Source organism: Coregonus lavaretus (genome assembly GCF_964263955.1).
Source record: "Coregonus lavaretus genome assembly, chromosome: 18".
NCBI lineage: Eukaryota > Metazoa > Chordata > Actinopteri > Salmoniformes > Salmonidae > Coregonus > Coregonus lavaretus.
In genome coordinates, this window is record NC_140005.1 from 23,796,141 (window position 1) to 23,822,196 (window position 26,056).

Here is a 26,056-nt window from a genome sequence, read left to right on the forward strand (position 1 = left end):
AATCAGGTTAGTAACACCTGGGGTTGGAGCGAAAACCTACAGGAGGGTAGCTCTCCAGGAACAGGGTTGGGCAACCCTGGTTAAGAGGGATGAGGCAAAAGGAATGGCAAATAAGTCTGACTTCACAACAGATTGGCAAATGTACTGCAAATTGAGAAATCATGTGAATAAACTGAATAAAAAGAAGAAGAAACTATACTATGAAACAAAGATAAATGTGATAAAGAATTATAGTAAAAAGCTTTGGAGCACCTTAAATGAAGTTTTGGGCAAAAAGGCCAACTCAGCTCCATCATTCATTGAATCAGATGGCTCATTCATCACAAAACCCACTGATATTGCCAATTACTTTAATGATTTTCATTGGCAAGATTAGCAAACTTAGGCATGACATGCCAGCAATAAATGCTGACACTATACATCCAAATATAACTGATCAAATTATGAAAGACAAGCATTGTAATTTTGAATTCCGTAAAGTGAGTGTGGAAGAGGTAATTTTTTTTATTCTTGTCCATCAACAATGACAAGCCACCGGGGTCTGACAACTTGGATGGAAAATTACTGAGGATAATAGCAGACGATATTGCCACTCCTATTTGCCATATCTTAAACTTAAGCCTACTAGAAAGTGTGTGCCCTCAGGCCTGGAGGGAAGCAAAAGTAATTCCGCTACCCAAGAATAGTAAAGCCACCTTCACTGGCTCAAATAGCTGACCAATCAGCCTGTTACCAACCCTTAGTGTTTGACCAGATACAATGCTATTTTACTGTAAACAAATTGACAACAGACTTTCAGCACGCTTACATGGAATGACATTCAACAAGCACGGCACTTACCCAAATGACTGATGATTGGCTGAGAGAAATTGATGATAAAAAGATTGTGGGAGCTGTTTTGTTAGACTTCAGTGCGGCTTTTGACATTATCGATCATAGTCTGCTGATGTAAAAATGTATGTGTTATGGTTTTACACCCCCTGCTATATTGTGGATAAAGAGTTACCTGTCTAACAGAACACAGAGGGTTTTCTTTAATGGAAGCCTCTCCAACATAATCCAGGTAGAATCAGGAATTCCCTAGGGCAGCTGTCTAGGCCCCTTACTTTCTTCAGTCTTTACTTATGACATGCCACTGGCATTGAGGAAAGCCAGTGTGTCTATGTATGTGGATGACTCAACACGTCAGCTACTACAGCGAGTGAAATCACTGCTACACTTAACAAAGAGCTGCAGTTAGTTTCAGAATGGGTGGCAAGGAATAAGTTAGTCCTAAATATTTCAAAAACTAAAAGCATTGTATTTGAGACAAATCATTCACTAAACCCTCGATTAAATCTTGTAATAAGTAATGTGGAAATTGAGCAAGTTGAGGTGACTAAACTGCTTGGAGTAACCCTCGATTTTAAACTGTCATGGTCAAAACATGTCGATAAAACAGTAGCAAAGATGGGGAGAAGTCTGTCCATAATAAAGCGTAGCTCTGCCTTTTTAGCAACACTATCAACAAGGCAGGTCCTGCAGGCCCTAGTTTTGTCGCACCCGGACTACTGTTCAGTCGTGTGATCAGGTGCCACAAAGAGGGGACTTTGGAAAATTACAATTGTCTCAGAACAGGGCAGCACGACTGCCCTTAAATGTACACGGTGAGCTAACATTAATAATATGCATGTAAATCTCTCATGGCTCAAAGTGGAGAAGATATTGACTTCATCACTACTTGTTCTTGTAAGAAGTGTTGACTTGCTGAATGCACCGAGGTGTCTATTTAAACCACTAGCAGACAGCTTGGACACTCATGCATACCCCACAAGACATGCCACCAAAGGTCTCTTCACAATCCCCATGTCAAGAACAGACTATGGGAGGCGCACAGTACTACATAGAGCCATGGCTACATGGAACTCTTATTCCACATCAGATAACTGATGCAAGCACCTTATGGAACAGCGGGGACTGTGAAGAGACACACACAGGCACAGACAGACATACACATGATAAGACACGCATTCTACACACACGTACACATGGATTTTGTATTGTAGATATGTGGTAGTAGAGTAGTGGCCTGAGGGAACACACTTAATGTGTTGTGAAAGGTGTTATGAAATGTCATGTCATGTAATATTGTAAATTGTATATAACTGCCTTAATGTTGCTGGACCCCAGGAAGAGTAGCTGCTGCCGAGGCAGCAGCTAATGGGTATCCTATTTACAAATACAAATACACTTATCACATCTCGGAATCTCCCTCCTACACACTGCTGCAACATGACCATAAGCTTGGCATCTGAAACACCTTAGTGGGTTCGGCACAAAAGCTCTCACAACTTTATTTTAGTCTTTATGGCATGACTGGGCAGCAGACATTGCTGAGAAAACAGTCACTCCCTCCTTCTTCAGTGGGGTTTTAGGGAGGTCTACATTCAAAAAGTTGAATTGCCGCCCACTATTGGATTCGGAATATGAAAACAAAACATACTTGATGGAGAAAACAAACTTACTCTGCACAACTAATAAAAGTGGACAAAACAAAACAAAACAAAGCAAAACAAAACAGACTCTCACTTCTTGCGTCCTTCAAAGTTCCATATCTCCCCACTCAGGCTCCCAGAAACCGCTCCGCCGCATCCACAATGATGTCCATCTTTCTAGACTTTTTCATTACTTTGGCAGTGCTGTTGATCAAAGTCTACCTTCTGTATAATATCTGGGTCCTGCTGATGAGAGGCAACCCCTGCCGCCTGTAGTGAATGCCTATCCACCACTATGGGCCCTTCAGGACCATTCGCTCCCTCAACCCTCTTGACAGCCGCTGCATATTATATGTTCTGGTTGGCCACCTCATTTTCCTTCACCCTCGTCAGGCATTCCAAAGATGAAGCAACATGGTTCCCACCACGATTGAAACATTTCACAAGATCAAAAGTCAAACCACACTCAATATGATCTTCTCCACAACTTTCACACACCTTGGCTTCTTTCTTTTACAGACACTTTCCAAAGGCACTACAGTGATCACATTGCAGCAATCTTGGGACAAACGCTTTTGAACGGTAAATCATATACCCCAACTTCAAAAAACAAAAGAACAGATAGACTCTTCACTTTCTTTCCATTAACTACTCGATTCATCCGACGTGCATCAATCACTCCAGGGAGGTTTTTATTTTCTTCCATCTTTACTTCCCACGAAACGCCAGATATTACCCCCTTGAGGGGTTCCCTGCTCCGAAGAGCTACGCATGACATGGCAACCTTCTCGAATCGAGTACAACGCAACACAAGCTCTTTGTCACGTTCGTTGAAGGACGGGACGGACCAAGGCGCAGCGTGATAAGCATACATGTTTATTATAACGAATAAACACAACGACAAAACGACAAACTAAATGAAACGTGAAGTCCAAGGTAGACACAAACAACATACCTTACACGGAACAAGATCCCACAACCCACTAGTGCCAATAGGCTGCCTAAGTATGGTCCCCAATCAGAGACAACGAACGACAGCTGCCTCTGATTGGGAACCACACCGGCCAACATAGAACCATACATACTAGATCGTACAACATAGAACATACACAACAAAGAATATACACACCCTGACTCAACATATAAGAGTCCCCTGAGTCAGGGCGTGACACTCTTTCTGCTTCTCAGAAGTACACAAAATCAAAACAAGGGGCATTCACAGAACTATCCGTTTTCTTTTCCAGCACTACTTTGGTCCTTTTTCTATTATTTTGGACCATTGTCCAATCTTCCTAGCTTTTACAGCCATTAGTTTCAAGTTCACCACTTGCTCCAGCTTCAGCCATCTTTCCAGCTTCTACCTCAATCTTCACTTTCTCTCACCCGCGCCGTCACCTGACACGTCACTCCCTAATTTTTAAGCGTTTTTATTGATGCATAACTTTGGTATTGCGACTGGAAATGGGTTGTGGTTCTTTATACCTCAGTGGTCATGATTAGATGCCATGGAATACAGTTTATGCAAACGTGACCCACTTGTTAAAAGAATACTTATTAGCTAGATGGGGCTCTTCAGAACCAAGAGGAACATCTGATAATACGTGCGCCAGGTGTTATATAATAATAAATAATAATAAAAAACTGTCTCTGTGCCATTATTATCCTGTATACCTGTGTACTTTAGATATACTTCAAAACAGATTGAGCTGTGATCAACATCTCTCTATATCTCCATCTCTCTCTCTCAAACACACACACACACACACGCACACATGCACACACATACACACAAAGGGTTTATCACAACAACCCCAAAAAATTATATTTTAGCCACATAAGACAATGATATATTTCTTTATTAACTGTTGCACACACTTCACAGTTATAATATATCTATATATATTTACAATATATAATATTTACTCAGATGTTTGGGCATATCCTTTTTCATAATTGATTACAACATCACAGATTTTATTTTGTGATAAAATGGATAGGCATACAGTACACTTCTCCTGAACAAATTTGTTCTTGGTCATATTTAATGACATTGAAGATCTTAGTCTTCAAGCTTTTTAAAGAATACACAACAAGCACAAATGATGAAACAGTTGTCCACTCCCAAGTGTTCAACATCATTCATAGTCCTGTACATGTACACATCAACCCACACATGAGCCACTTCTTTATTCAATGAATAATACACAAAAAGGCCAGTATGAAAGTAATGTTAAAGACAGACCTACCACAGTGGAGGGCAATGTGATAGTGTACTGGATTAGTGTGTAGACTGTAAGATGACTTGCAATATTTGATAGATAGGCTAAGGTGAGAGGATGACAGAGGGGAATAGAAAACATTGAAACCCTAAGAGCAGCAACTCATTTTATTCTTTGGTTCAGCTGTGAGACAATCAGAAACATCCATTGTATTTTGACAAACTGCATTTCTTAATGACAAACTATCTGAAACGGCACAATAACGCCATAAGTCAAGAAATAGCAATGACAGCAGGAGTTATAGGCCTATAAATGAAATAGAGAAACAAGGAGCCCACCTAGTCTGAGGGTCTTGACCACCAGGTTAAAATATTAACAGAGTTGATATGGTCCAATAGGCCCTTTTCACAGCAACCAGTCAGTTCTCGTTCATAGCTTAAGTTGGTTTAACTCAGCTCATTTTAACACAGCTCCTTACAATGATACTGGAGTATAGGTCTACTTGCTTTGGAGTTATTGATTATTATGCTACATGGTCAATGACTTGGTGCCTGGTTTTTTAACACTAAGATGAATGATACGATGTGTATGTTACAGTATATTGCATAGCCTACATGTATGTTGATTTTGTAGTCCTTTTATGATCATTTCTATTTAATTCCCTAAAAGTACAAATTCACAGAGGCATACCAACACATTGTCCTATGGAAAAAAAGACAATAGACATATAACTGTACCTATTATATCAATAATATCATTATATACCTAATCTACAGGCGGCCGGTGGCACCTTAATTGGGGAGGACGGGCTCATAGTAATGGCTGGAACGGAATCAATGGAATGGTTTCGGACACATCAAACTCATGTTTTCCATGTGGTTGATACCATTCCAATGATCCGTTCCAGACATTCTTTTCCAGCCATATGAGCCGTCCTCCCCTCAGCAGCAGCATCCTGTGACTTAATACTAAACAAACCTTTGTCTTTTACGTAAATACATTACTCAGAAAATGCCCTCTGTAACCACTGGAGGGAGATATTCTACTAGTATAGTCCTGTTGCTGCTGCAGTGTCTATTGAGCACTCAATACATCCTAGTCCCCACATAATGCTAGCAGGGTTGGGGAGTAACTGATTACATGTAATCCGATTACAGAAAATTGTACCTGTAATCAGCTACCAGCTAAAATATTGTAATCAGATTACAGATACTTTTGAAAAACTTGAGGATTACTTTAAATTCAGAAAGAATGTTTGTGAATAAGTAAATTACACCTTTCTGTTTTCTCAATGACATTCAATTCAACATTGAAAAAGGCGCAAGTTTAAGTTTGTTCCACCTGAGCGAGTCTGTCTACAAGTCAGAGACCACAATGCATTTGATGGATCCTTTTTGTCTTCTTAATAAGATTACGTTACTGAGTTTGGGTAATCCAAAAGTTACGTTACTGATTACAATTTTGGACCGGTAACTAGTAACTGTAACGGATTACAATTACAAAGTAACTTACCCAACCCTGAAGGATAGTACTAACTGTACTAATCCATAGTCCATGTATGATTGTACAAAGTTTTATACCACAAGACAAGAAGTTAAATATGACTCATTCAGTTGGGGAAAGGAGTTGCTAGTCTACTTAGGAACCTACGTGCCATGAGAGGACCACAAGTATTTGGTTAGTCAGTTAGTCCTAAAGATTTAATGAAACAACATTGCAATTTCATGAATATAACATTTATTCATAAGTAGGCCTATTCTTTTTAAACGGGATCTCCAGCAAAAACAACCACAGCAATAAAAAAACAACACTAAACAATAATAATCATGTAATAATGCAAAAACATATCCATCATGATTGTTAGTCTAAAACCTTAAAAAGTTTGGTCCTCCATTGCACCACTTCACAGAAACATCTGTCAGGTCAGTTGTCACCAAGGTGTTTTTTTCACCCAGCAACATGTGCTTCCTGTAGAACCTAAGTCAGAAACACTCCCCTAGGCAGGAGGGCCTGTCAGTCGCCATAACAACCCAGCTGATTGAGTCTCTAGGTGCAGAGAGACACAGTATTGATACATGTGTTTAGAAGACTCTTGATACTGTTAGCGCTGGGCAGAGAATAAATAGAGATGCCGGTTGCAACAGGTAGGGCTGCTAGTGCAGTTACCTGCGAGGGGGCTGACACCTTGGACACAAACGAGATAGATGACACATTAACATGTGGGGCATTATTACTGTACATGGAAGTAAAAGGGGTAATGTATGGTCGATGGACAGATATTTTTCTTAATTTTCCAGACATCATTACTCACCTGTCACAATCTTTCACTCTCGGTCTCTCCTTTCTTTTCTTTCCTCTTCCTCTTTGTCTCCTCCTGCAGAAAGACAATATGAGCTTACCTATAATAATAATAATATGCCATTTAGCAGACGCTTTTATCCAAAGCAACTTACAGTCATGCGTGCATACATTTATTTTGTGTATGGGTGGTCCCGGGGATCGAACCCACTACATTGGCGTTACAAGCGCCGTGCTCTACCAGCTGAGCTACAGAGGACCACATCAACCTATCAACTGTTACAGAGACAGCAAGATTTCTGTCCCACTCTCCAACTTTACAATGGACATTATGACAATTGATATGCTCACCTTTCACTTTTCACCACAGCCTTCCTGATTCTGAGAATGAAATATGAACAAAACTCAGTCATATCATTTCACATAAGATCATATTACAATGCAACTGGTTTACTTGACCAAACATATTATTACCAAAGCAGGAAGTCTTTTTGTCTCTTACCTACATTCACATGTCTGGTGCTCCACAAAAGTCATCTCAACGTATTCTTGACCCTGTTCCGCTGGCTTGATTTTCAACAGCTGAGAATTAAGACAAATTGCTGATGTTGAATTGAATGTTGCGGGCGGAAAAGTAGAACAAAATTAAATGTTCTTGTCCTGGCATGCAAATATAATACACTGATGACCTCACAACATGGCAGCCATCCTCATAAGGGACGTGCCCTATTACCTGCATGGTGACATTAGAGGTTAGAGTAGGATGGCACTCCAGATTCTCATCGCCACAGCAACCAGCGCAGCGCACCAGGGGCACACAGGAGGGGCTATAGATGTGCTCCACCTCCCCAGGATACTCCTGAACCACCTCCACCAGCTTCTCTATGGTCCGGCAGAAACTACGACCCCACACCTCCTGGAACATTAACACTGGGGAAGAGGAGAGGAGAGAGAGGAGAGAGGGTAAAACAGCTGTCCATCACAGGACATATGGATAGAGGTGATGAGCTCATAAAGCCATTGTACAGAGTCCTGGATGCCCCAACCACATCCACTCCTGCCTCCTGGCAGCTCCCCAGCCGGATGGATCTGGACCAGAGAAGAGATGACTGGTGTGATGGCTGGTGCTGAACCTGCACGTAGAGGGGATTACCAGTTTCAACACTCTTCAGGCGGGACAGACGCACACTTGCACAATTACAGTGTGCCTCATTAGCCTTGTCTCATATCACACTGTGCAATTCAACGAGCAGAGTTTTCACACCAACCGGCTGAGTTGTGTGGGTGTATGTGTGTGTGTTGTCAGCTTAATTCTGAGTTGGCACAACATCCTTCCTTTATATTTCCCAGTCTGCCTTACAGTTTTTGTTTGCCATAATGTACTCTACTCACTGTCTATGTCAGGGCTGCCCAACTCTCTTCCTGGAGATCTACCGTCCTGTGGGTTTTCAGTCTAACCCTAATTTAACACACCTGATTCTATTTATTAGCTGCTCAATAAGACCTTAACTAGCTGAATCAGATATGCTAAATTAGGGTTGGACTGAAAACCTACAGGACAGTAGATCTCCAGGAAGAGGGTTGGGCAGCCCTGGTCTATGTTATCGCAACCACTAGGGCAAAAACAGAGCCATCTGCAGATCGTTTAAAATAGATTTAGGACACTCATCAAATATTGCTGCTGAAACATTTTTAAAAAATGTGATGTGCCTGGTGTGTATCCTGTTTTCATTTTTAAGAAAAATTGTTTGTGTAATACAAGCTTTCCTGTGGGAGCATATGTGTGAAAATGTCCCCATAGCATCGTCAGGAAAGATAAACAGGGCCCAACTCTGCCCGAACAAACAGAGAGGAAAGAGAAAACAAACGCTGGAAAAATATCTATGAACAGAACCTGCCTGGAGCAGAGCTGAGCTGAGCTGCCCCCCCAGGCACCTCTGGGATCTGGCTGACCCTGGGGTCACTGCATGGAGCCCGGCACCACAACAGCTGTTTATAAAAACAGACAGGCCAGGGGGAGCCAGGCTGGGCCAGGGAGGGGTGAAGGAGATGTGGGGAGAGAGACAAGGTTAGGGTTGTGTCATACAGCTCTAAAGGCACATCATTGGTCTAACTGTAACTTCCCCACACTTCTCTGTCAGCATCTTGTTTTGCTTTTTTCCTGCTGTTTTTCTCTATCCTCCTAACAGGCTATAAGTGCAGTGATTTACAGTATGGTGGGGAGAGAGGGAGTGAGGAAGTGCGTGAAAGGGGTGTAGGGGTGTCCCCAGTACCTAATTCATCAGCCCCTGCATTACCTCTTCTGACAGCTGGGGGAACACAGTGACCTTGGGTAATCCCTAGCTGCTTGTCCTCACTTACCCCCTCAACCCTGAACTCTCAACCCTCAGAGCTGATTAAGTGACCTGACTTCCTCCACCGTAATCAAGGAGCATTCATTAACGCCGTTCAACAATACCTATATTTACACTGCTAATAGGTGAATCGATTCTGATTCAGGGGTTTGAGAGAAAACAAGCTACAGAGAGTGCTGTGGTACCTTGTGTCTTTCAGCATTGACATCTCTCACTGTACTAAATGGCTATGCAGCATGGGAAGACGACAAGGGGAAAGCACACCATGGTTTAGGGCAGGAGGATTTGGGCTGTAAAAATAGTGAGCTTCAGCCTCTCTTTCACCAATCTGTCTGTCTGTCAGCTAGACAAGCTGCATGGATGGGTGTCCTTGATTACCTAAGCTCTCTTTTGCCATACAGTACAACATGGAGCAGGACATTAGTGGTATGGGGATACCAGAACTAATAACGACAGCTTGTACCAGGAATACCATGTCTGTAAACCCAAAATGGATATTCAGCATCACCGGTAGGCTACTCTTGAATAAAGAACACTCTCACACATCAGTCAGGAAATATATGCTGCTTTGAGTACATTATCACCTTTATCTCATTTGTGTAGTACAATTCTTACCTCCAGTTGTGCTGTTTGAGCTGGATGAGGGTGTAATCTGCAAAACAAAACAGACAAAGACTTAAGGGTTTTAAAAAGCACCTGGACACTATCATTTATTTGACAAATAAACCTTTCCAGCCATCACAGACAATATATAGGGACTTGGAAGATCTACTGCGCTGCCAGGAACTACACATACACATTATGCTTGTCTTGGATAGTTACAGTTCTTGGAAAAGAGTGTCATACAGTAACACACTTAGGTATTGGCCTGACTTTACTGTAATACAGCTATGTCCTCTAGTGGTTAAGGTTGGAATTACAAGGAGACGGGACGGCTTGCAGATGGAGCAGCTTTTTCATGATTCCTTCAACGGGAAACTCTCTTTGACAAGCACCAGATCCATTCTCTTATATAGCACATCCAACTGTTCAGGTTAAAAACTTGTTTCCTGTGGTGTAAGATTCAGCTCTCTATTTATTTTCCCATTGGCGGCTTCCCCCTCTGCTTCCCCCTCTGTCTTGATTTTTCCCATCATCCAATGATAAACAGTATGCATTTCTCATAGGGCTGCAGTAACACAAAACCTCTGGGTGACTCCATCTTATGAGCTCAGGAAGAGAAACCTCCATTTGGTAAAATATCTTCCAGCAGGACCACTGGACAGACAGGCGACCAACAACCTGCTTCCTCAATCTGTCATCTACACCAGTGTTGAGTTTCACAGGCTGGTTGTCTGTGATGAGTACCTGATGACAAGTATTTTTGATACACTGTCTGAGTATCCACCCAACTACTGTGTGTGTTACAATGCTGGTCCAACAGTTACCATAGCCTACAATGGAAAAATACGGCACACGCCCAAAAAGACACACAGTCAGATGAAATAATGCCATGAGGTCTGTTTTTGACATTAACTGATCATCACAGAAATGCCTTCCTTCCTGTTGTGGACCAGAATACGTCAGATAGTGAGGATAGTAGCTGTCAGTGGTTTGCTGCAGTCAGCCAAATATGTCCAAACAATGTGAATGAAGAGGAATGTCTGTCCAGCTTTTATAATAATAATCCATCTGTTATGGATAAGAGCGTCTGCTAAATGACTAAAATGTAAAAATGTTATCGTGACAGCAGATGCCTGACACGCACACTTCCTCCTAAGTGCCTCTTAGTTTCCTGTGACAGCCAGGTCTGAGCTGTAGGTGAAGAGGTGGAGGGTTCAGGATCTCTCTGCTCAACATCAGGAGACATTACAGATATACAAGAGATATTACAAAGTCACAAGCAGGGAGCACAGAAACCCTCAAACCTGGTAGTTCTCCCAGTCTCTCCTGATATTCTGCACACAACCACTGGGGAACACCTGGTTGTTATTGATCCTTGGGGTAACCACTTTCCCCCAACATAGGCTCGTGGGTAGCCCACCTGTGGGCCCATGGGTAGGCCCGTGGGTAGCCCCCCTGTAGGCCTGTGGGTAGGCCCCCTGTGGTCCCGTGGGTAGGTCCGTGGATAGCCCCCCTGTGGGCCAGTGGGTAGACCCGTGGGTAGTTCCCCTGTAGGCCTGTGGGTAGCTTCCCGGTGAACCCGTGGGTAGGCTCGTGGGTAGCCCCCCTGTGGGTCCGTGAGTCGGCAAGTGGGTGGCTAGTGTGTTGTCTGTGAAACTCCTGCACTACTCTCCTCTATGAAGGGTTACATCTAACATCAGTTAACCACAGAGTTCACCAGTATTATTGTTAAGTCATTTCCCACTCAGTAGGGCATTGATTAATGTCTTTATACCCTGTCCACCAATGCCGAGGTCATTCTATAAATCCTTTCCCAGAGTTAATTGGCATATGATTTGGGCATTTCTTTTGCTTGGGTTTTCATGTGGTTTGGGAGGGGCTCCACTCCACCACATCACAAGGGCTTTTTGGCCGAGGTCTGGCTTGCCTTTTGGTGTGTGGTGGGACTGGGAGGATTTGCTGTGGATTTTCCCAGCCTAGGGTAAGCCTTGAGTCTGGACACAACAAGGCAGCCTCTTGGCAGGGGTGGACTTAGAGATTTGGAGGCCCCAGGCAGAGGGGCCTCGAGAGGGGTCTCCAAATAAAAATGTGTTACCTTTTAATGTGCCATGAACACAACCAGTCATCATGTTTTCACCTAATTGTCAAGCAAATCACTTCAAAAAGTAGGTTCCTTCGCACGTTCATCCAAAATAATTCCAGCATCCAAACAGTGACCTGTGCAACCGCCAACTTTTCTTCAATTCGCAAGTGGCTGAAACTATCTCACCGGAGAAAGCATTCGAGCGAGCGAAACAGCGCCCCTCTTGTCTTACTATCCTGTATGTAGGCCATGTATCTGATGCTATCTGGCCAAAAGGTGTATGACACGCCATAATCTTTTTGACCAGACAGCATCAGCTACATGGGCTACACATATATGTCCTCTGCCTCTACCTCGACGATGATGGCAGTATTATCAGCAGCACCTGTCTTTTTACTAAATAAATGCGTATTGTATCCCCCTAGAGTCTAAGGGCCCAGGGCTGGGTTTCTAGTAAGCTAACATATGGAATTGTTTTAAGATGGTCATACCAAGGATCATTTAGCTATTTGATTTAGAATTTTATGACCCTTGTAGGTATAAAGAAAATATATTTTTTGGGGGGTGGATAAAACATTCAATTTGGCCCATAGAATTGCATTGAATAACAGATTCATACATGGAAAAACAGATAGTAAAACATTTTATCAAAAGGAAATATGTTTTGAAGTATCTGTCCTATATCTGAGAGATACAGTATAAGAAAGCTCAGAAAAATAAAAAATAAATGACAGTGGAAATCCTTGTATAACTTTTACATGGAAATGCCCTATTCACTTCCATTCATTTTCACTTCCATACATTTTTCCCGTGACACTTGTGAGTGTCGTAGAGCACCATCGTGTTTGTGAGAGTCTCATCTTTCCATAGAGGTGTCATCATATTAGTGTGTAGCACAAACCGTTCGGAAGGTACAGACGTTTTCGTGAGAAGACAGATTTTCGGGATGACTCCTTGTCTGACGAACACCGCTGTAGCTCGGCTACCTTCCACCGCAGATGCGGAAGGCCGACATTGCAGTGGATTGAGACGCAGCCCATGGAGATATCTCTATCTTAAACAGACAGATTTTGATGGGATTTGTTTTCTTATTTTTTTGCATCTAGTGGAGCAATTATAAAAATAAAAAAAATGTTTTTATTTTTGTATGTATGCCCAGCTCATGAGGCCCCATTCTTTTACTTTTAGATTTGTGTGTATTGTTGTGAATTGTTAGATACTACTGCATTGTTGGAGCTAGGAACACAAGCATTTTGCTACACCTGCTAAATATGTGTATGTAACCAATACAATTTGATTTGATTTGATGATGTGAGGCCTGAGGCAATTGCCTCTTCTGCCTTATGGTAAGTCCACCAGTGCCTCTCTGCACCTTCTGTGGCTGTGAGCAGGAGAGCAAGCTGCCCACAAATGTTTGGCAGATTAGCAGGGCTGCATGATGATCCTCACGTAGCAACTCCTTACTTCTTGTGTGTGTGTGTCTAAGGATGTGAGAAGAGTTTGGGAGATGATTCAGGTCTCAATAAAATACTGGCCCTTGTCTGATTCCAAAATTACTTAGTATAAACTGGACAACTGTTCTTAGTCGTGTCTCACTCTGGGCTTACCACAGCTTCTAAATATCTACAGTATGTCTCATTCCCACAGCTTGTTTGAGGCACAAAAACAGACCCCTTGGCGTAGAAACCATAGCCTACATTTTCATGTGCTGTAGTAATTGGTAATGAACAGCTGACCTGTGTCCCATAGGGCTATCAGAAGAGAATTCTATATCAATTCCTTGGGGATTCTATAAGCAGTAGGCCTAATACAGCACTCAAGACTTACCCAGCACCAGTGGGTCGCCTGTGTTTTATGTTAATGTAAGCTGTAGTGTTATTGTGTTTTCATCAGGAGTGTGACACTAAAGACTTGGGGTGAGCAGAAATCAACAACCTCTGCATCATCAAGACAGTTGTTTTGTGAGAAGGTGTTAAAGTCCACAGTTAGCCATTGTTATGTAAATGACAGCTGAAAAGTACCAGTGGCCTGGCTTTGGCCCCAAGTGAGAGCAGGTCCGCTGGAGCCATGGCCCAGTGAGACACGGGTACTGGCCCGCGTAGATGGAAACAGAAAAGTTGAGTCTTTTGCGTATAACACTGGGGTAAATCTCAGATGGAAACTTGCCAATGGAGTCGGTCAATGGGCTGGATGGTGGAGGGGGTCTGTCTGTCTGTCAATGGGCTGGTGTTGGGCCAGAGGGCTCCCAGAGAGAGGCCATTCTCACTGTCTGATTACATGCTGGAGGTGTAGCAGGGTTCAAGCTCCTCCGGCCCATCTCTGCCCATCTCAGCCCTTCTATGCCTTGCCCTGTATTCGCTGGAGAGGTTTGCATGGTAATCTCTTCACATCCATTTATCAAGTGCTGAGTGGTACTGTACTCTATACTAAACTGCTCCCTCTGACAGGACACTGGTGCGCTTCACTGTAAGGGGTATCTGTAACATCTGCTAATGTCATGTGTCTGGAAACTTAGGTTTCTCTTAGGTATTGTTATTCATTACAGAACAGGCCTGGTACCCAACTTTAGAGAACACACAGAAACTTTGAAATTATTCACTCTCTCTCCTGCATCTGATTCGCCCTCTCTCCTGCATTATGAAACAACTCTAGCTGCTGTGTGTTCCCTCCTTCCCTGGGTGTCACGATCGTTGACTGAAGACACGGACCAAGGCGCAGCGTGGTAAGCGTACATACTTTATTTAACGTACTTAACGACAAAAACAACAAACGATACGTGAAGTCCTGAGGTTACAACAACACAAACCTATACGGATCAAGATCCCACAAATACTAGTGCAACACAGGCTGCCTAAGTATGGTCCCCAATCAGAGACAACGAGCTACAGCTGCCTCTGATTGGGAACAACCCTGGCCAACATAGATCTAAACGATCTAGAACGAAAACATAGAAAAACTAAACATAGAAAAATCCACACCCTGGCTCAACCTTTAAGAGTCCCCAGAGCCAGGGCGTGACAGTACCCCCCCCCCCGAAAGGCGCGGACTGCGACCGCGCCACACAAACACAAGAGGGTAGGGGCCGGGTGGGCATTCCGCCTCGGAGGCGGATCCGGCTCCGGGCGTGACCACCACTCTCTCTCCACCCCCCCTGATCTGGTCCCGCTGGCCGGAGCTGGACTGGACACCGGTGGAGCGGATTGCTCTGGCTCCGGAGTGGAGCACCTGACAGGCACGGAACAGGCACGGGCCGTGCCGGACTGGACACACGCACCACTGGCTTGGTGTGGGGAGCAGGAACGGGCCGGACCGGGCTGACGACGCGCACCACTGGCTTGGTGCGGGGAGCAGGAACAGGCCGGGCTGGACTGGGAACACGCACCATTGGCTTGGTGCGGGGAGCTGGAACGGGCCGGGCCGGACTGTGGAGGCGGACTGGAGGTCTGGAGCGGAGAGCTGACACAACCCATCCTGGCTGAATGCCTATTTCCGCACAATATGTGTGAGGCATCAGCACAGGACGTACAGGGCTGTGCACTCGTACTGGCGCTACATCACGTGGCACTGGCGCAGGATATCCGGGACCGAGGAGGGGTACTGGAGGCCACGAGCGTTGAGCCGGCACTCCCCGTCCTGGCTGCATGCCCACCTTAGCACGACACGTGCGTGGTGCTAGCACAGGACGTACAGGACTGTGCCGGAACACTCGCGGCACAGTAGGTGGCTCCGCATAACACGGAGCCTGCCCAGTCTCACGCTTCCTAGCCTGAGTACGGGGAGTTGGCTCTGCTCTACCTCTAGGCTCTGCCAACCACCCTTTTAGCCCCCCACATTTTTTTTCTTGGGGCTGTCTCTCGGGCTTCCTCCTCGGCCGGTACCCTCTGCGTTGCCGCTGCTCCTCTCTGTAGCGCGCCTCCACAGTCTCCTCTCCTGCCTGGGCATTCACCTTTGCCCATGGCCCTTTGCCCACGAATATCTTCTCCCAAGACCACCATTTGCCCACCTGTGACATCGCCATCTTCTCCTCCTGGGCACGCTGCTTGGTCCTCTTATGGTGGGTTCTTCTGTCACGATCGTTGACTGAAGACACGGACCAAGGCGCAGCGTGGTAAGCGTACATACTTTATTTAACATACTTAACGACAAAAACAACAAACGATACGTGAAGTCCTGAGGTTACAACAACACAAACCTATACGGATCAAGATCCCACAAATACTAGTGCAACACAGGCTGCCTAAGTATGGTCCCCAATCAGAGACAACGAGCTACAGCTGCCTCTGATTGGGAACCACCCTGGCCAACATAGATCTAAACGATCTAGAACGAAAACATAGAAAAACTAAACATAGAAAAATCCACACCCTGGCTCAACCTTTAAGAGTCCCCAGAGCCAGGGCGTGACACTGGGTCAGATATGAGGGCCTGCCTGGGCTGCATGCTCTGTGCCCTGTGCTGGTGCCGCATGCTCTATACACTACAGAACTCTTCTCTGTCCTGACTCCCACACAGCTGAGCTGTGTCATTGTTAACCTCCTCTCTCTTCAAGCCATCTGTGGGAGGCAGGGAGGAAGTTTAAGGAGCAAAAATAAAATAAAATGGAGACCAAACAAGAATTGTAATTTAGGACTTCTTGGATGTGAGTCTCAGTTGAGATGCGGAGATGCCCTGTTGGTTTATTAGAATGATTGTACTAATAATTACAACCACATTAATCACAACACTTTGATACATAATGACTGGACTACAGACAAACACTATTTATTTTGATTCCTTGCACTGAGAGGTCCAGGAGTCAATGGGAGACTGTGGAAATAACTATGCCATTTGAAAAATGAAAAGATGAAAAGTCCCATGAAATTGGGATAATATTGTTCAGGAACAGCCCTGTGTATATCCTCTTATGAGCCCTGCAGGAAGTTTTGCCGAATCAAACATTCCTGTTCATAACACACATCAAAGACTTAATAGCATAGCAGCAGGTCCAAATAGACAGGACCTCTTCCCCCCCTGAGAGTGGTTGTAATGGCGGAGGTTACACTGAACTTGATTACATCGTCTGTCTGTCTCGTCTCCTGTTGGACTGTCAAACTGCTACAGTACAGAGTGAGCTGGCCAGATATCACCGGACAGAGGAGACAGTTTTAGAAACTAGAAAGAGACAGTAACAGGCCCGCTTGAGACAATAAGGCCAGCTTCACTCATGTCAGTCTTGATATGGGAGTGAAAGCAAAAATAGCAGTTGATATTCAACAGACACACACACCAGCCCCAAAATATCACAGTGATAGTGTGTCTCATTACAGTGTAGAAAATACACAGGACAGAAGGGATCATATTCCCTCTATGTCTTTCACCTAAGCTTTATCAAGGAAAGGGATAAGGAAGGGGGAAAGGCCCTGAATCTGTGGCAATGCCATTGTGGGTTGACAGGCCCTGGATGTGTTGCAGGTCAGTGAGTGTAGGGGTTAGGGGGCTAGGGGGCTAGGGGGCTAGGGAAAAACCAGCCACCATCCCACCCCCACCTCAGGACCCAATCCAGTGGAGCACAGCAACTACCCTCCTGGGATGCCCTGGCCCAAAACACAGGGGCCACTTGAACTGTGTCATGTTGTAGGCCTCCTGCTGAATGGTGAGCCTGGCTCTAAACTTGAGACCACACAGAGCAGTGGTCAGTCACTAGCAAAGCAAGAGACAGACACAACAGACGGATGAACAATAAATTTGACTTTTGAGTAATAATTCCCTTATTTACAGGGTATTTTTTGAGCATTTCCTCTTAAGCATTGGATTCCACAAATCCATGACCATAACATTAATTATGAGGCTTTTCAATTAGTCTGTGTAACGCCGTATCCATCGCCACTGGCTGAAAGGGAGAGCAGCGCTCTGTTTTGTATACATTAGGTGAACATAGCCCCAATGACAGCAGCCCCCCTGTGGGTCTGACAGTGTCCAGCTGGAGCTCTAGGGTGGGCACATCATAACTCCATGATCAGAGAGCATTCCCCAAACCCCACCAAACCAACGCCCACTGAACACACGTGGAAATATCTCAGCAGTATATGCAGCATATTCAGGATACATTAGGATACAGGTGAAATATAAACGTTGTAAGATCATTAAAAAAACTGGAGAGCCAAAAATCAACTCATAAAGGATTAGTGCTTCTTGGGCTTGTCATAATGGAAAAGATAAGTGTATTAATGGAGGAGGGGGAGAACAGTTGTGTTATTGTGTGTTTTAGGAACATAAGCATCCAGTTACAGATGTAGGATCTTCATTTGATCACTCTTTTGTTGATGAGAAATGCAAACTTCTAGTGTATTCAAGATTTAAAAAGTATTCTAAAGTTTGTAATTTCCACTTTAAAATGTCAGACTTGAACGTAAAATGTATCAACCCCCATACCATATATAGGCTAGAACACACACACACACACACACACACACACACACACACACACACACACACACACACACACACACACACATCTTCAGATAAGGCTGACCAGCGGTAATTGTGGTCCTTATTACAGTAAATGCTGTACACCCTGTGTAAACCACAGTAAATTACAGCCAGATGGGAGATTAAAGTCTGGTGAGTGGACTGCTGCCCCGAGCGCCACCGCTCCCCAGTCCCCTCCCTCGTAGGAGGAAGGAGAAATCCATATTTCCTGATTGTGATTGCACCTCTCCCCTGGGCTGGGGAATTACAACTAAAGAGGAGTAAAGGGGGGCTCTTTGTCACTATATCAACGTAGCAACTACAACAGCCATGACAGCCAGCAGCTCCCTGCCATTGTATGTCCAAACAGTATGGCATGCTCATTCACTTAGTCTGGATCACATGAGCTCAGATGAGCTCTGACATAGAGCTTCCATGAGGAGGGAGTTAGAGGAAGGTGGAATTGATCTGTGTGTGTGTGTGTGTGTATGTGCGTGCCTGCGTGCATGATTTTGAGTTTGTGATCCTAGAGAGAGAGTGTGACTAGTTGTCTGCTGTGTAATCTGAAGTCACAGGTGTTTACTTTGTGGCCTGGTTGTGTCGGCTACCACAGGGTCAGTGTATAAATAGCTGCATCTCTTCAGTATCGGCTGGGGTAATTGGCTGTATGTGACACAGATGCTCAGACTCAAGTATTGTTTTGCTCCGAGTGTTGATGTAAAGGAAACACCTGTACAGAATCCTCTCCTCACTCACACACACACACACTAACACACACAGCACCGGGCACTGGAGGCCATGCTTTCCCCTGTGCTCCAGCTCAGGGACGCTCGGGAAATGAATCAACTGTGAAATGTTATGATAAAGACCTTCCCCCAAATCAGAGGATTGCACTCTCTCACAGAGTCAAATGAGGTAAACAAGGAGGGAAATTATCATCTAACACAAACCCTCTTCTTGGAATGGAGACAGAGGAACCGTCTTGTACCTGTTCATTCATCATAGAGGCTTCTAATGCACAGATAATCCACTATCGAGGAGAACATTATGAAAAAGCCACCACTGTTGTGAAATTCTTACTTACTCATCCACATCCAACCATCCTCATAGAGAATCTGTTATAAGGAAAGCAAAATCATTGAGAGCATTCCCATGGTTTTGGTAGCATGTGTTGAAAGCTGCCTTACTGTCAGGGCAGCGGGCTGATTGGAGTGGAGTTATTGGCCCTTAGTGTGAATGCAGCTAGTGCAGACAGGATGTCAGCGCTGGTACACACACAGAACTGTAGTCGTTATTTTACACTCACCACCGTCAGTACCATCACACCTCTGTGCCCAGGGCAGGAAGTGCTAATAATGCATAAAACAGGAAAGACAGAGCAGAAAATGAATGGAATGTGAGCAACACAACTGGTGGATGGCAAACATGGGGAATGTGTCCCTTATGAAAGAGGGGGTTGATGACTGGATGATCATCAGACAGTGAGACAGCCAGGCCACCATTGTTCTAAAGGGAAACCCACGTGCCTCCCATCCTGACTGTATAGAGATAACCCATCTATAACTGTCTCTAATAAATGGATCGCTGACAAAAATACACACTTAAACATATGCACACACAGAGATGCACAGACAGTCAGACACACATTCACTCACACGCACACAAGCACTTGTAACAGTGTTGCTTCCGTCCCTCTCCTTGCCCCAACCTGGGCTTGAACAAGGCACCCTCTAAACACATCGACAATGGTCATCCACGAAGCATCATTACCGATCACTCCACAAAAGCAGAGCAAGGAAACAACTACTTCAAGGTCTCAGATCGAGTGACGTCACCGATTGAACGCTACTAACAAGTACTGCTTACTAGCTAGCCATTTCACACCAGTTCACAGTCATGCACGGCACAAGTTCCTTCTAAGGTGTGCCTTCGTTCATAAGAAAGGAGCAGGATGAGTAACCGGCCCAGGTTTGTAAACACTTCCCTTCATGGCCCAGTCAGCCTGAACTCTCATATTGGACAGGAGTCACAGTGAGAGTCATAAAAACCTGTGTCAACAGTGGCAGCCGCGACACTGACGAGAAACCATCATCATCAATTAAGGGTGTATATTTCAGAGAGGAGAAACACTCCACCCTGAAAGAGCCAGAGCAGGAGAGGGACATTTATAAATGGTCTCCCCAACCACATGGCCATGTTTGCTTTTCCATTTTGGTTGGCCTGCCTGAAGAATGGTTTACTGTGGGCCCAGCAGGGTAGATACCTACATCCCAGACCTCCTCTTCACATAAGCAGAATGACTCTGAGCACTCAGTGTAGCCTAGCTAACCCTATTGAGGATGATCGCACACAGCATACTGTGTCCAAAGCATAAGCACTTTGTTTAAGTTTCGGTACTTTGTTAAAGCTTGCTCAAATAGGCCATTACCCAGATCCCATCCAAACATGGTATTCAAGTGACACGTCACATTCAGTAAGATTGAATGTTTCTGGTTAGATGAAGACGTGCAAAAATACACATTATGATCTGATCGTTATCCTCAGAGCTAACGCAGGGAGTTCCCCAGGAATGCTGCATGTGATGAATTCATCATGAAGTAAGTGTGTGGGATAGGGAAGAAGGAGAAAATCCTGATAATCCTCCTTTGGCTACTGTGTGAGACGTCTGGAAATAATGTATTGCTGCATATCAAAGCAGCATATCACGACTCCTAAAAGGGTAAGTAAAATGCCTTATCTTGGAATAACTGCAGGAAAATGGGTTTACACTCATCTGACAATTTTACGGTAATCTGGAAACGTAAACTGGACCAACACTACAGCACCGTGGATAAACACTCAGGATTTCCCCGGCAGACCCTATTTCAGCATTGAGTGTATTCAGTATTAGCAGGGCAGCAGTTTAACAGAAGCATTCCATCCAGGCTCTCTCCCAGAACAGCACTGTTATAAAGTAGTACAGTATATCAAGGTGACATTGAGAAGTGAGATACAGTATACACTGAACAAAAATATAAACGCAGCATGCAACAATTTCAAAGATTTTACAGAGTTACAGTTCATTAAAGGAAATCAGTCAATTGAAATTAATTCATTAGGCCCTAATCTATGGATTTCACATGACTGGGAATACAGATATGCATCTGTTGGTCACAGATACCTTTAAAAAAAAGGTAGGGGCGTGGATCAGAAAACCAGTCAGTATCTGGTGTGACCACCATTTGCCTCAAGCAGGTGGATGGATTATCTTGGCAAAGTAGAAATGCTCACTAACAGGGATGTAAACAAATTTGTTCAAATTTCTGGGATCTTTTATTTCAGCTCATGAAACATGGGACCAACACTTTACATGTTGCGTTTATATTTTTGTTCAGTGTATATTCAAAAGGCTTCCTTTACTGTATGTTGTAGCTCAGGGTTGTGTAGTTTCCATTCCCCATCTGTCTCCAAACTGCGGACAGCAGCTTAACCTGATACGTGTTAAGAGAGCTGGATTTTCTCACCCCTCATGTTTTGACTAAGCAGGCCATGAGCTGACCATGTGGATTAGTATTTATGATGTGGCGGTCCCTGCCTTTGCCCCTGCCTCTGCCTCTCCTCTGTCTCCCAGACTCCCACTCTCCATTTACATTTTAGTCATTTAGCAGACGCTCTTATCCAGAGCGACTTACAGTTAGTGAGTGCATAAATGTTTTCCCCCATTTTCTTTTTCATACTGGCCCCCGTGGGAATCGAACCCACAACCCTGGCGTTGCAAGTGCCATGCTCTACCAACTGAGCTACACGGGACTCCTGTTCCTGTAGTAGCCAGCCAGCCAGTCTCTCCCTCTGAGCTCTGACCTAGGGCTCTGCTCTGCATGGAAAACCCAGAGGGATGTGCAGCTCTGGTTGCCCCATGCTTAGAGCACAGCTGAGTCTCAGTGCAGTGAAACTCAAGTCTCCTCATTCACACAACGCCTGCTGGCACAGGGCAGCCACTGCAGTGCCATTCAGACCAATAGGCAGAGTCAGTCTATGAACGGTGAGACAATGGTTGTGAATGGGCCCTTGGAGGCAACCTGCTCTGCATTAAACATGAGAGGCCAGGGACTTAGCTGCAGTGTAGACAGAGCCAGCAATTGCTCACCTTAAGATGAAGAGAGAGACTGAATGGGTTCTCTGGTGCTGCACTCAAAGCAGACACATTTGCCAATGTCCGGTGGCACGTCGACTTACAAGTGTTATTGCAGCATGGCACAAGACTTTGAATGGGGCCTCACTATCAGTTCTGGGAAAACGTATTGCTGTACATCTTGGGACTAAGGCTAAAGTCTGGCAACGCCAAGGCAGAAAACACAGACCAGCTTTGTGATAATAAGAATACTGTATAGTCACAGAAGACACACACGCATACACGTACACACCATCATTATTGTGCATTCTCCAGTTTTCAAGCTGAGAGGAAAGATGGAGAGAAGATTACAGCTTGTAGCAGGTGAGGTGAAAAGTGCAGAGACTTGAATTTCTTGTTACTGCACTTTCTTGCCATTTTGACCAGAGGGACATTGCCAAGTCTCTAAACATCTAACAGAAATACCAAGCTCTGATACTCATACCTCGCCTGCCTTCCTGGAGGTGGACATTTGGAGACAATGGTTTTCTTTTCTAACTCTGAAATTGGCAAATTTCAAATTAATTAGGCTGAAGGAAGGAGAGAGTGGTCAGAGGCAGGTCGAGTTTCATCTGAACAGTTCATAAAGAAATCAATTAACATACTGAAGATATCCATTACTGCATATCATTCATAAAGTTTTTAATTTCCCCAAAATGTAGCCTGGAAACACTGTGAAAACCTCTAAAGTCTGAGACAGAGAGGGATGCAGTTTGTCACGTTCCACCTCATGACTCAACTGTTTCAGCATGGCACGCGTTCAAAAAGGGATCATAGTATCAAAACACAATGAGCCATCACACATAGCGGTCTGAACGGCTTTTGCTGAGCCAGTTAGAAAGAAGTCTTTGTAAAGTTAATAGATAGGCTAATCTGATATGTCAATATCAGTGTAATAAAAAATATATATAGATATGATTAATATTAGCCTATTAATAATAAGAATAACTATAATCATAATTATCATTATAATCATGCAAATAATCATAACGATAATTTGTTAGGCCTATCCTCAAATATATAGGCCAATCATATGCCGTATTGGTGGATAGCCTCGGCTATGAATCGTATCTTCAATAAAAATGAAAATGAATATTGCATTTGTGCTGAGTTCTGTATAGCATATTGAAGCATAGCATACCTGAGCAGGTGAAAGCTGAAGTTGGAGCGTCACCGCAATCTGGATGACAAACGAGGCAAAGGGTTTCATTTCGTGTTTCTTGTCAAAAGGCCAGATGATGAAGTTTCACAATGCGAGCGAAATCCACCAAAGCGCAGATAAGCAGAGTAGAGATTCTGGTAATAACCCTCCAGTCCAGAGAAGAAATTACAGCAGAGACGCTTCTCGCTCGTTCCTTCTTCAATAACCGTGAGGCAATGAGCGCATCGTCATGTAGGACAGCGCTCTCAAGTGTAACCTGACGAAGATGACCAGGCTTCAGAAAAATGCTCTCAGAAAGTAAATTGATATATATGCATTTGTGTTATTTAATGCACACTAAAAAAAGAAAATAATATTGTTGTCTTTTTTTAAGTAGCTTACAGCAACGTCTGTGAAAAACTGCACATAAAATCTCCCTCCTAAAGCAAAATATATGTTAAGCAGAACGTGTCTAACAAATCAGCAAGTCAAAAAATCTATAAATATCTTTCCAAAAGTTGCAATTATATATATATTCAAAAAGTGCACGAGGAGCCAGCTGTCACACGTTGCTACCTGGTTAATTTGAATGGTCTTCTTGCCCTGTTCATTTCCTCGGTAAAGTGACATACTTGCTACTAATTGCCTCTCACTACCTCTCAACATGTTGCCCATTTAAATCCCCTCCCCTCCAGTTACCCTCCATCTCCCTCTAGCCTTGATACACTCCTCCTTCTCTTAATAGAACTCGTGGAGGTACAGTATCTGCTGTGTTCTTATGAGGTAGAGTTTTCCATTCATAGCCCCAGCTTCTTGACAATTGTATGAAACCTTTGACATTTGTTGGACAGTTTGGGCTCTTCTCAACCATATGTCACTGTTTATGGAGAACAAAATGGTCCCTAATTGTCAGGCTGTTAGGAGTTAGACATTACAAATTTGCCAACATGCAGAATAATGAGTGTCATTGATGACATTTTCATTAGAAAGGATACTATGCTCTTTGGCAGTCACTGTCAAACTATATATCCGCTCCGATCCCCCCACCCCAATCACTAGTCTGATTTCGGGGAGACTGATTAGTACCACAATGCAACAACAAAAAAATCTATAGAGCACCACCAAGGCAGCTTCAGTAAGAGCATGTTATTGTTGATGTTGCACAGTTGATCAATTTTCAGCCTCTTGGGTATGAGAATCCTGGTACTTCTGTGAGACACAGAAGGTTATTGTCTCCAACCATGACATCCTCTGGCTGAGAAAGTGTCCCTGAAAGTACTCAGGATGTACAGAGTCATTTGAGCAAAGCAAACATTTATATTCCCTTTTTAGTGGGAACATTTAATACCCTTCTCCATGGGTGAGGTTCAGGATCCAGGATGCATGGAGATTTTCTCTTTAAGAGAGATGGGCTTTTCTATTTAGTTAGGCCTGAGAGAGGGAGATTCCTTGACTGTTGACACAAAGAGTTAATCTTCTGTATGGGACTCCTGTGTTTGCAGTAGCACAGGAATGCAAAGATTCTTCACTTGGCTTCCACACATTCCTCCAGCAGTGCTGAATGATTCCACCGCTGTCCCCTATTGTACAGACCACACTTAGGATGATGGTGTTTGTAAACATTTTAGACACTCTGAGGAGACCCAGCGATCCCACCCTACCACCACCTACACACCCACCCCGGCTCAACGGACCATGGGTCAGTGCAAATGGACATGGATGATAAAGAACTCCTCCTCAAAGAATGCCATAGAATTACAACACAGATGTATATAATCATGTCTATACCTTCCACCCTAAGGACGACCACCAGCCACTCCTGTTTGGGATGCCAGATTCTTTCTTCATGGCAATCTTAATCTTCATATCTAGTCGTCCAAATACCCTCACTTCATTCCCCAAACAGCACCCTGGACAGGATATATCCCCGGTGTCCTATATCACAAGTACACTTCAGCCAGAACATGATTATGGAACATTTTTACTCAAAGATCCTTTGCGCTTCTCTATTATTCATACATTCAAAATCTGAAGCATGAATGTCATATTGGTGACAAATTTGATAAAGCGTATTCCAGACAACGTGTAGGTGATTTGGAGGGATGGGAACAAATATATAACTCATTAACATCCTAAAATCATCCAATGCAAGCACATTGACACATACAGTGCATTCGGAAAGTATTCAGACCCCTTGACTTTTTCCACATTTTGTTACATTACAGACGTATTCTAAAATTGATTAAAACATTTTTTTTCTTCATTAACCTACACACAATACCCCATA

General features: G+C 44.0%; 1 protein-coding gene across 1 annotated transcript; it reads right to left on the bottom strand.

Moving 5' to 3' along the window:
- Positions 1-6,800: 6,800 nt before the first annotated feature.
- LOC311145535 (snake venom vascular endothelial growth factor toxin-like) lies at positions 6,801-23,882 on the bottom strand. The gene is made up of 7 exons (XM_084181804.1): positions 23,770-23,882; positions 9,961-9,997; positions 7,725-7,921; positions 7,494-7,573; positions 7,343-7,372; positions 7,005-7,067; positions 6,801-6,877 (listed from the first exon to the last, which is right to left on the bottom strand). Exons 1-7 carry the CDS (start codon positions 23,836-23,838, stop codon positions 6,856-6,858), a joined length of 498 nt encoding a protein of 165 aa, XP_084037930.1. The 5' UTR covers positions 23,839-23,882; the 3' UTR covers positions 6,801-6,855.
- Positions 23,883-26,056: the final 2,174 nt, after the last annotated feature.